The sequence below is a fragment of the Microcebus murinus genome, chromosome 19 (assembly GCF_040939455.1).
Source record: "Microcebus murinus isolate Inina chromosome 19, M.murinus_Inina_mat1.0, whole genome shotgun sequence".
NCBI lineage: Eukaryota > Metazoa > Chordata > Mammalia > Primates > Cheirogaleidae > Microcebus > Microcebus murinus.
The window spans coordinates 8319361-8331484 of record NC_134122.1 but is presented as its reverse complement, the minus strand read 5'-3'; the positions used below and the strand labels follow the sequence as shown (position 1 = coordinate 8331484).

The 12124-nt window shown below is 38.0% G+C and overlaps 1 protein-coding gene and 1 non-coding gene across 6 annotated transcripts in view; one reads left to right on the top strand and one right to left on the bottom strand.

The window, feature by feature from the left end:
* ATF7IP2 (activating transcription factor 7 interacting protein 2) overlaps window positions 1-12124 on the bottom strand; it is a 54873-nt gene that overhangs the window by 23257 nt on the left and 19492 nt on the right. For 4 of the 5 annotated variants that reach the window (XM_012785078.3, XM_012785115.3, XM_012785086.3 and 1 more), the window contains 3 exons: window positions 9192-9326; window positions 8531-8629; window positions 1909-2060 (listed from right to left, as the gene is read on the bottom strand). In XM_012785078.3, the coding sequence (XP_012640532.1) occupies window positions 1909-2060; window positions 8531-8629; window positions 9192-9326 (386 nt within the window). The remainder of the gene's footprint in view (window positions 1-1908; window positions 2061-8530; window positions 8630-9191; window positions 9327-12124) is intronic. The other variant, XM_075995098.1, reaches the window with a different exon arrangement.
* LOC142862518 (small nucleolar RNA U13) lies at window positions 2559-2663 on the top strand. The gene has a single exon (XR_012913604.1). It is a non-coding gene; the product is annotated as a small nucleolar RNA U13 (small nucleolar RNA).

Below are 12124 nucleotides of genomic sequence, written 5' to 3'. Positions count from 1 at the left end.
CAGCAGGCATCTTTCTCCTGTTTTGTATCTCAAGGGGAACACTTCCAATGTTTTACCATCAGATTTGTCTTAGGGTTTTCGTAGATAATCTGTCAGATTAAGGAAGTGACCTACTATTCTGAGTCTGCCAAGAATTTGTTTTAATCATAAATACTTTATCAAGTCCTGCATCTATTGTGAGGTGATAATGATTTTTCTCATGGCAAATTACATTGATTGATTTAACTGTTAAACCAACATTGCAGCATTCCTGAGTCAAACTCAATTTTTGCAGATGGTTGAACTTGGTCTACTAGAACCTTGTTTAGGACACTGCATCTATTTTGTGAGTTAAAGTGGGATGTAATTTTCCACTTCTATAAAATTTTAAAATTGACTTTAGTTTCAGCATTATGCTAGCCTCATAAAATGAAATGAAGAATGTTTCATCTTTTTCTATTCTTTGGAATAGTTTGTTTAAAGCTATTATTTCTTTCTTAAATTTTTCATAAACTCGCCAAGGAAGCCATCAGAGACAAGTTACAGATTTGTTACAATTATTTGCAAACTCACTCACCACCTGTCTGAGAGTGCTGCCTGAAACAGTTTGATAAATTGCAGGTTCTTCCTTCAGTACAGTGTTTTTTTCACAGAGACACAAGCCACTGCTAAATTAGACATATTCATCTATAAAGTGCTATATTTCAATGGTGTCTTCAACTTTTTCCTTTCCATCTCAGCACTTTAATTTTCCTTTTTTGACTTCATGAGTTTCAGCATACGCATCAACACAGGGTAATAACAAAGAGTCACTGAAATGTGACTCGCCTTCACCAACTAAATGTTTTCTTGGCAGCAGCTTCCTGGCTCAAAAAATGTGGGCTTCAATATCATGGACTACCGAGGTTATTTCCTGAAGAGTCAAAACCGCATGTTAAATCCTCAAGTATCAGAAATCTACTGTAAATGGTGTAGATCTGAAATGCTTCTCCTTTGTTTTATAGTCTCCTTGTGTATGCATATTTATTTGCATGAAAGGGTGTTTGCTCTTCAAACTATGGCCATCGTTCGGTTTTCTTATTTTTAAATAATCTTAAAAAGCTCCAAAAAATGTTATCAGGAACAAATAAGAAAAGAATTCATTAATATGTCTCCCCTGCCCGCTCCCTTGAACATCAATCCAGGCCAGGACCACCAATCATGTTGCTCTGTTAAACTGAACTAGTTCTTCCCTACCAGGCCCAGATCTTTTTAGCTAGACTGGAGATTACATGTGTTAGCTATTTTATTACTCAATTAGACAAATAAGTTAACCTCTTCACTCTAATTTGAAGTTATCACGATACCACTTTCAACAGCAAGGCAACTAATTTTAGGCACTTTTTCCCTAGTCTTACCTACTTGTCTGTAATTTTGTTAGACAGGGTCTCACTTTGCTCAGGCTGGAGCGCAGTGATTAGTCACAGGCACCAACATAGTGCACTATCCCTTCGAACTCCTGAGCTCAAGCGATCATCTTCCTGCCTAAGCCTCCCAAGTAGCTAAGCTATAGGCACAGGCATGTACCACCACGCCCAGCTTCTGTGTCATTTTTTTAAAACCACTGTTTCATAACAACTCAATTTTTCCAAGTATATAACTGAAAACTACTGGGGTGACCCATAGGGTCACTCTGATCACTATACCAAAGATGGGAAGCATCACAATGAAAAACCTGATCACCTAACTAATTCAAAATTTCAGTATTGTTCAAACAATAATGATTAAAGTTTGAGACTCAAATTCATTCCTTCATAATGAGCAAAGATAGTGATCCTGTGAAAATGATCAATATGAAGCTTTAAGCAATTTTAATCTTGAGATAAGGGCATATGTTTACAAACATAGATTTAGATAAATAAGTTTATGCATTTTTATAGAAATGCCTACCTTTCAGAAACAGACTCATCACGATCCAGTGACAAATTAATCTTTTCACTTGCTTTTTCTGAAGGTTCAGAGTTCACAGAAGTCATTCTTTCAACTGCAATGTTAACTGACTCTGGATTCTTATTCAAAATCACGGTTTCTGAATTTACAACCTATTAAATGGGTGAGAAACATGCAGTTGAAGGTTTAAGGTTGCCAACTGTGTCCTTCCACACAAAATTAATGATAGGTAAAATTTCACTTTGAAAATATCATCACATACATGTGGCAAAACATATTATATGTATTTCAATAGCTATAACCACCATGATTGTGATTTGCCTGCTAAACTAAGCGCAGTGGCTCACGCCTGTAATCCTAGCACTCTGGAAGGCCGAGACAGGAAGAATGCTTGAGCTCAGGAGTTCAAGACCAGCTGGAGCAAGAGCAAGACCCCATATCTACCAAAAATAGAAACAATTAGCTGGGCATGGTAGTCTGCGCCTACAGGCCCAGCTACTCAAGAGGCTGAGGCAGGAGAATGGCTTGAGCCCAGTAGTTTGAGGCTGCTGTCAGCTAGACTGACACCACAGCACTCTAGCCCGAGCAAGAGTGAGACTGTCGCCAAACAAAAACAAATAAAAACTTAAAAGAAATAAAAATGGTGGGCAATCCTTCTGTAGTTCATAAGCAGGATTGGGTTTTCACATTTATGTGTGAGATATGCCTCCCTCAAACCTTGTTACAATTTCAGTTGGCACATTACCTGTCTGATGTGGAAAAAAAAAATGATGGCAGAAATCAACTTCCCAGCTTGGATGGAAACAAGGAAAAACAAATACCTAGGTACTTAGACGTCTAACATTTATTCCTATTATACTTAGTTTTAGGAACAAACACTATACTTTAACAAAATTTTACTTTTGTTATACTTCTAATAAAGACCAGAAATAAATCAGATTGCCAACTCGCTCTTCCAGTTAACGAGTTTATTTAAAAACTGGAAGATCACGTGAGGTCAAGAGTTCAAGACCAGAATCAGGAAGTGTGAGACCTCATCACTACTTAAAAAAAAACAAAAAAACTCAGAGCTGAAATATTTAGTCCATAACTGCCTTCCATTATGATTTCACAATAACAACTTCTCTGCTCTTTAAAATTCCAATAAAAGCCCAACCTACTCATCCTCAGGGCCAGCATTCCTTCTTCCTTTCATGCCATGCCCTTTCCTCCCTTAGATTTTCAACAAAAAGTTTATTTTATTTTCTATCTTAATCTTCAAGTCAAGAATTTTTTCTTGACCGGGCGTGGTGGCTCACACCTGTAATCCTAGCACTCTAGAAGGCCAAGGCGGGTGGATTGCTCGAGGTCAGGAGCTCAAGACCAGCCTAAGCAAGAGCGAGACCTCGTCTCTACTATAAACAGAAAGAAATTAATTGGCCAACTAAAAATATATATAGAAAAAATTAGCCGGGCATGGTGGCACATGCCTGTAGTCCCAGCTTCTCGGGAGGCTGAGGCAAGAGGATCGCTTAAGCTCAGGAGTTTGAGGTTGCTGTGAGCTAGGCTAATGCCACGGCACTCACTCTGTCTCAAAAAAAAAAAAAAAAAAAAAAAAAAATCTTTCTCATGCCACAGTACAAGCATCCCTAATATATACATTAATTCAAAAGGATCAAATGTTTGCCCAACTCATCGACTTTTCTAATGGACAGCATAAATAGAAATAGGTTTAAATAATGTTTCAAAGCAATAGCAAAAATATTTGGTATCCTTTCCAGACAAGGTGGTATAGACTCCCTTTCTCCCTGCACTTCTCTCCTTTAACTGCAACATGAAGAAAAAATTATTATAAAGCTCTAAAACTGTTGAGAACCACCAGGGATGAGAAAAGAATTCATTAATATCCCCCACACTCCCACCTTGAACATCAATTCAAGCCAAGGACTACCAATCATGTTTCTTTGCTAAACTAAACTACTGCTTCCCAACCAGCCCCAAATACTAATTAACATGATACTAGAAATTAACTCTGAAAGTCACTTTATATAAAGAAAAAGGTAACCTTACTAAGTTTTTTTTTAATTCTCTATATATCCTGCACTGGGTGCGCCAAGGAAGCCAGGGACCCATCCTTTACCCCAAACCTGTAGCAGTTGTGGTCAGCCCCTGACTCCACAGCATCAGGAGGCCCATTTTACCACAGCAGCACTGTCATCTGGGTCCTCAACTGACACCTGAGGCAGAGGCACGCCCATTCCACCACTGACCACAGACTGAACTTCCCACTCTACACCAGCACCTGCAGAGACTGAACAGAACAAAGTGGAGCCAGAAGACAGAAGTCGACCAGTACAGCACCGCAAGAGTTCTTAAAAGTTAATTGTCGGCCGGGCGCTGTGGCTCACGCCTGTAATCCTAGCTCTTGGGAGGCCGAGGCGGGCGGATTGCTCAAGGTCAGGAGTTCAAAACCAGCCTGAGCAAGAGCGAGACCCCGTCTCTACTATAAATAGAAAAGAAATTAATTGGCCAACTGATATATATATAAAAAAATTAGCCGGGCATGGTGGCGCATGCCTGTAGTCCCAGCTACCCGGGAGGCTGAGGCAGAAGGATCACTTGAGCCCAGGAGTTTGAGGTTGCTGTGAGCTAGGCTGACGCCACGGCACTCACTCTAGCCTGGGCAACAAAGCGAGACTCTGTCTCAAAAAAAAAAAAAAAAAAAAAAAAAAAAAGTTAATTGTCACCTCTGTGGAAAGCAATATGGAGATACCTTAAAGCGATACAAGTGAATCTACCATTTGATCCAGCAATCCCATTGCTGGGCATCTACCCAAATGATCCAGTGACACTCTACAAAAAAGACACCTGCACTCGAATGTTTATAGCAGCACAATTCATAATTGCAAGGCTGTGGAAACAGCCCAAGTGCCCATCAATCCAAGAATGGATTAATAAAATGTGGTATATGTATACCATGGAGTACTATTCAGCTCTAAGAAACAATGGTGATATAGCACATCTTATATTTTCCTGGTTAGAGCTGGAACCCATACTACTAAGTGAAGTATCCCAAGAATGGAAAAACAAGCACCAGATATATTCTCCAGCAAACTGGTATTAACTGAGTAGCACCTAAGTGGACACATAGGTACTACAGTAATAGGGTATTGGGCAGGTGGGAGGGGGGGAGGGGGCGGGTATATACATACATAATGAGTGAGATGTGCACCATCTAGGGGATGGTCATGATGGAGACTCAGACTTTTGGGGGGAGGCATTTATTGAAACCCTATTTATGGGCATTTATTGAAACCTTAAAATCTGTACCCCCATAATATGCCGAAATAAAAAAAAAAAAAAAGGGAAAAATAAAGTTAATTGTCATTGTAACTATAGCTCAGGATATACACACTTAACACAAACAGGTGTAGCCTGCATATGCTAGGAGTCAGCCTAACCTTTTTTTTTTTTTTTTTTTTTTTTTTTTTTTTGAGACAGAGTCTCACTTTGTTGCCTAGGCTAGAGTGAGTGCCGTGGCGTCAGCCTAGCTCACAGCAACCTCAGACTCCTGGGCTCAAGCGATCCTTCTGTCTCAGCCTCCCGAGTAGCTGGGACTACAGGCATGCGCCACCATGCCCGGCTAATTTTTTTCTATATATATTAGTTGGCCAATTAGTTTCTTTCTATTTATAGTAGAGACGGGGTCTCGCTCTTGCTCAGGCTGGTTTTGAACTCCCAACCTCGAGCAATCCGCCCGCCTCGGCCTCCCAGAGAGCTAGGATTACAGGCGTGAGCCACCGCGCCCGGCCTTTTTTTTTTTTTTTTAGAGACGGGGGTCTCGCTCTTGCTCAGGTTGGTTTCGAACTCCTGAACTCAAACGATCCGCCCGGCTCGGCCTCCCAGAGAGCTAGGATTACAGGCGTGAGCCACCGCGCCCGGCCAAGCCTAACCTTAAAAGCCCTCTGTGTGACTGAATACTGTGAACTTTTGACTAAACCTAAACAGGGTAACTGCCTGCTGAAACAGAGTCCTAGCCTAATCTCAAAGAACCCTCAGTGTGACCTTCTGAGTTTTCCAGGGCACTAGCAAAGAGCTGTCCAGTAAAACCCTTGGCATTCTCTACAGAGCATGCTCTTCTGACAGTGAACTTGCTAGAATCTTTTGCAATCTGGATAGTGAGAATTTCCCAAATCATCAAGTCCTGGTTCTTTTTTAATGAACAGTTCCTCCTTCAACTCATCTCTTCCTTCTCACATTTTACTATAAAAGCAGCAAGAAGAAAGTGAGCCTATTCTTCTATACTTTGCTTATAAATCTTGTTAACCCTGAAAAAAAAAACAACCAAATTCATTGCTTACAAGTACTGCTTCCCATATAAACTGTAGGACTGCAGTCCCCAACCCCTGGGCAGACCAGTGTGGGCCATATGGCCTGTTAGGGACTGGGCTGCAGAGCTCTGCACTGCACCCACCAACCTTGTCCCTGTCCATGGAAAAATTGTCTTCCATGAAACTTAGGAAGGGGAGTAGGAGGTGTACAGCAGGAGGTGAGCAGTTGAGAGCAAGGGAAAGTTTTACCAATATTTACAGCCACTCGGCACCACCACCTGAGCTCCAGTCCCTGCTCCCCCACCAATCACCATCAGTGGAAAAATTGTCTTCCATGAAACCAGTCCTTGGTGCCAAAAAGCCTAGGGACCACTGCTGTAGGACACAATTTGGCTAAGCTTCCTACCACTAAATAACAATAATTTCCTTTCCTTCAGCTTCCAATAACATATTCCTCATTTCTCTTTTTGAGTTCTCACCAACAGTGCTACAAACAGTCTGTTTATGAAGATTTAGGTATTCTCTAAGCCTACATAGGTTCTCTCTACTGTGTTCATTTCCTTCTGCACTCTCACTGGCAGTCTTTAACTTCCAATTTCTATTCAAGGCAATCTAGGCTCTTTAAAAAATCATGTCCCTGGCTCAAGCCTGTAATCGTAGCACTCTGGGAGGCCGAGGCGGGCGGATTGCTCAAGGTCAGGAGTTCGAAACCAGCCTTAGCAAGAGCAAGACCCCGTCGCTACTATAAATTGAAAGAACTTAATTGGCCAACTAATATATATAGAAAAAATTAGCCGGGCATGGTGGCACATGCCTGTAGTCCCAGCTACTCGGGAGGCTGAGGCAGAAGGATTGGTTGAGCTCAGGTGATTGAGGTTGCTGTGAGCTAGGCTGACGCCATGGCACTCACTCTAGCCTGGGCAACAAAGTGAGACTCTGTCTCAAAAAAAAAAAAAAAAAAAAGCCGGAAAAAGAACAATTCTGTCGTAAGTAAAAAAAAAAAAAAAAGGAAATAAAAAGAGAAATATAGAAGAAGCAAAATGAGAGAATAAAACTTCACCAAGATTAATTTTTAAACACCCATACATTAACCATATCTGAACTGCAGTATAGTTTCTTACTATAATATTATAAACAAAAAGCATAAGGGAAGTTTATGAATTTATGCTAATAATTTAGATAAAATGGACAAATTCCTCACAAAGATAATATATAAAACTGATACAAGATGAAAAAGAAAATTTAAATTGCCCTATACCTATTAAAGAGTTGAACTTTTTTATTTCTCATTGAGACAGGGTCTCACTGTCAGCCAGAATGGAGTTCAGTGGTGTGATCACAGCTCACTGCAACTTCCAACTTCCAGGCTCAAGTGATGCTCCTGGCTCAGTCTCTTGAATAGCTAGCACTACAGGTATACACCAACATGCCTGGCTAATTTTTTATTTTTTGTAGTGACAGGGTGTCACTATATTGCCCAGGCTGATCTCAAACTCCTGGCCTTAAGGGATCCTCCTGCCTCAGCTTCTCAAAGTGCTAGGATTACAGGCAAGAGCCACCACTCCCAGCTTGAATCTTCAAGTCAAAATCTTTTTACAAAGAAAGCTCCTTGCCCAGTTTTCTGAAGTAGATTTGACAAAATATATACAAAAGTAATAAAAATCTCACACAAACATTCAGAAAACAGAGGAGAAAGTGCTTGCCAACTCATTTACTGGGGCTAGTATGTGATACCAAAGCCTAATAAAGACATTATTTAAGAAATTCAGTGAATGTACACTGAAGATTACATTTAAATTTTATGCAAAAATACAGATACTAAATTCTACATAATGCATAATGTACCATTATAATATACATGTAATATTTTGAAACTGTACGTGGTACAAAACACATTGGTATTTTGTGTGTACCAAATATAAGCTGGTTGGGGGGTAAATAGATTGACAGATAAATGACAAAAGTATAGTATAATAAAATATTAAAGGTAGATTCTAGGTGCTGAGTATATAGGTATTCACTACAAAATTCTTTCAACTTTGCTGTATGTTTGATACTCTTCATGAGAAAAGATGGGAGAGAGACAGTCTAGGCAATCATTAATCCCCTACTTCCTTAACTGAAGAAATACAAGTGGCATTTACTACTTAAGGGTGTCTTCTCCAGAGGTCAATTCAAGGAAACATTCTAAGTATTAACCTAACTGTCCTTTAAGCCTTCTGTCCTAACTTAGAAATATATTCATTTCTTACAATCCAACTACATACAATGTTAGACTAGGTTAATTAAAATTCCCGTGTGTTTATACCAACCTCACAGGTTGTATTACTGGATAACATGTTTGGTTTCAAACAATTCCTTTGAGATAATATTACTGTTTTAATACGTCTTTGAAGTTTTGCTATTTTTGCCTAGAAGGAAAAGAGAAAAACAAATAAACTAATGTATCATATAGAGATGGAGGGAAAATTATCTGCCAAAGTAGTCTGTGAGACTTAGGCATTTACCCAAATAAATGAGAAATTCTTATATAAGCAAAACATTTAAACCACATTTTATGCTCGTATGATATTCAAGAATAGAAGATAAAAACCTCTAACTTCTAATTGGTCCACAATAAATTAATGTTGGTAAAAATGCCGATCAGCAAGTAATCCTAGCAGAGTAAAACAAAACAAGAAAGTCCAAAAAAGCTTGAAAACAGGTTGCATAAGCTCTAATAAAGGATATATTTAGAACAAAGAAAAACTGCCTATGGTTTAAGTCATTTAATTGACACAGAATGCCTAATATTTCTGAAACTATTTCTCAAGAGCCAATATTGCTAAGATATAATAAAGTCTATTGTCTATGGTATACATTAAGCCTGTGGCCAGGAATCAGATTGGGGTCTCCTTTCCTAATATGAAAGATATCACCAAATTCTACTTTTTAAAAGGACTCAAATAAAATCACATGAAATTAGAAACTTACGAAGAGTTCATCAGCTATTGCTTCATGTTTATTCCTGCACTGTGTATTCCCAATGCGTTCCTTCAATTCTTTCAGTTTATTATCAAATAATTTATAATTTATACTACAGATCTCCTGTCGAATCAAATGTCTGACCTAGAATTTTAAAATAAAAACCAAAACACCCATTTCAAATTTAAAAGCCATTTTCTTTTCTACTTTTGCAAAGTAGCTTTGTTCTTTTCTAGATTTACTATAACCAATAAAACATACTTTATTTATATTTGTATGTTTATATTACTATACCAGTAAGTTTTATAAAACTTGATTAAACTCACAACATATTCAATATTTAAATACACAGACATGCTAGAACTTAATTTATTCTCATAGTACAAATTTTAGTTGCCCACAGTGCCAGCTGAATTCCATAATATACAATTATAGAAATAAATTAAAGACTATGTCCCACTTATATTTAATAACCTAAACTAAAAGTTACTATTTCATAAAAAGGAGCTCTACTTACTGAAAACCAGAGCTCAATGAAAATGTTTGGTTTGTACTAGATATGGAACAAATTATACAAATTTGAGCCTTGACCTTACCATTAATAAGCTATATGACCTTTGGGAAGTTATATCTCTGAGCTTCGTTTTCCTTGTCCACAAATGGGTAAATAATACAATAAATGTTTCTTGAACAAGTGATACTCAAAGAATTTTTATAAGAACACAATAAGGTAATGTGTGAAAGAGTTCCATAAAATAAACAAAACAATGAATTGATATGAGGGGAAATAAATATGCAAATAATCACCATTAGCTGCATGTTTTTAGAAGGTGGCTTTCTTACTGCTAAAACTGAAAGATGCCAGGGACAATTACATAGCAACTAATGTTACCTGACATGATGCATGCTATTCTAACAGAGTATAGTAGCTATCTTATGACAAATGAATGTTTCGTTACCTGGCTATTTTCTTGAAAACAGAGTGGCCCATTTTCAGGGAGAATAATTAATCTCAATGCCCACTGACATGAGCAGCTCTGCTGGGGTCATTCATTTAGAAACATTCACTGTAGTTTTCCTCTCAGTGCATATCCTCCCATAAGCAACTATCGTAACAGGGTAGGTCTGCTGCACTTAATAATGACACCCCCATCATGATACACTGAAGGTATTAGTAATATTTACACCGTTTCCCCCTCAATATCTTGCATCATGGTGCTCAAAACTGGAACACATAGTTCCTATATTAAGCTCTTTTATACTGATATCACCTGGGTGATTAGTTATATTATTTAATTTTATTTCATTATTCTCTAGGTTTTTCCTTCTTGTTTCCAGTTGTTCTCTTCAATGTTGTCTACTTGATCTCTTCCATACTGCTTCGCTAACATTTCTCCCATGGTTTCACAATGTTATTAGACATGATTACCATCTTTACAACTTTTAAATATTTGATCAAACAAGTGCTCAAAATATATTATGTAAACAAACAGTGAGAAACACGTTTTTACCTACAGCCATTACCTACTATTCATGGGTGGGTTTTACAGATCATCACATGCTTGTCAGTTCACTGGCTAGGGTCAATATGTGAAGCTCATACCCAGATGAATCTTGAAAAACTTATCTAAATGTTTTAAACATGTGAACACTGTTTTCTACAGTGTTCTTCAAACTTCCCTGATGAGGAAGAATCACATGGGACACTTGTTAAAATCACAAATTCCTGGGTCCCATCCTGAATTTATCAAACCAATCTTCAGGAAAGGGGGCTGGAAAGTTGTATAATTAACAGGCACTACAAGTGATATCAGGTAAGCCTGAGAAAACAGTATCCTAAAACAACAGTCTTTGACTATTAGCTAAAGAAACCACAACTTAAATAGGTACTTCTGGTGATGCAGATAAAGGGAGGTCCTTAAACTTGATTATTTTGGACCAAGTGTCCACAAAGGAGTGATTCCTCTTGGTTAGAATGAATACTTTTTCTTGTTTAATGGTAACATTCCTCATACAGAAGCAAAACACAATAACCTCCATCAAATATGTCATACATTTTTTCCAATGGTTATGTGCTCAATTTTATGGAGTCGGATGGAAGTCCTGATTTCAATTTGCAGACAGCAAACAGATAAGACTATAATTTGGAGAAGGTACAAATTTAAGTATCTCCCCAATCTATCCCAACTTTCTAAGACAGTGGGTAGAGTGAATAACTTGGACTTGAAAGGAAAAACCCTTCCACTTCAGCAATTTAACTGGAATGAACTAGGCCAAGATCCTTATGAAACCACAAAAGGTTAAGAGATAACAGCTCTAGGACGCTTATGAGGGGAGAATAATTTCAAAATGGGGAGCCCTATATCTCAGTAAAATTCAAACAAGGTGAACACACAAATGTGGTTTAGAGAGATAATTGTTTGGATGTGAATTGTAACAAGTGAGGAAAAGCTAGCTATTTAGAGATAGTTATGTCCATATCAGAACTTGTTTCCTAATGTAGCTACTAATCACTAGAAACAAGATACAGATGGAATTTTTCTTGGATAACTTGGCCTCAGGCTAGATTGATAATTCTAGTACCTCCTCTGCCAGCAATAGAACATTTACTTATTTTTTATTTTGTCACTTTTGGTCTTCCTGGAAGAAAATCAAGAGATATAAAGGGAAAAACTATTGACTCACCTTTTAAGCTGGTTCTGCATGAGTCTTTCAAAAAGATTTCCTTTTATAAAGTGAACACACATTCATAGGATATAACTGCGTAATTGTAATGGTCTGTTTTAGAAACAGTAGTGTTTGTGTTTCTGAAACAGTGTGTAGAATAGATTAGACTAGGAAATGTTGGTCCATTTATCTACCACAAGACTTTTAGTAGTGGTGACATTGTAGTGATAGTAAAATAGTAAAACATGATTATCAAAACAGGTCCTGATCACAGC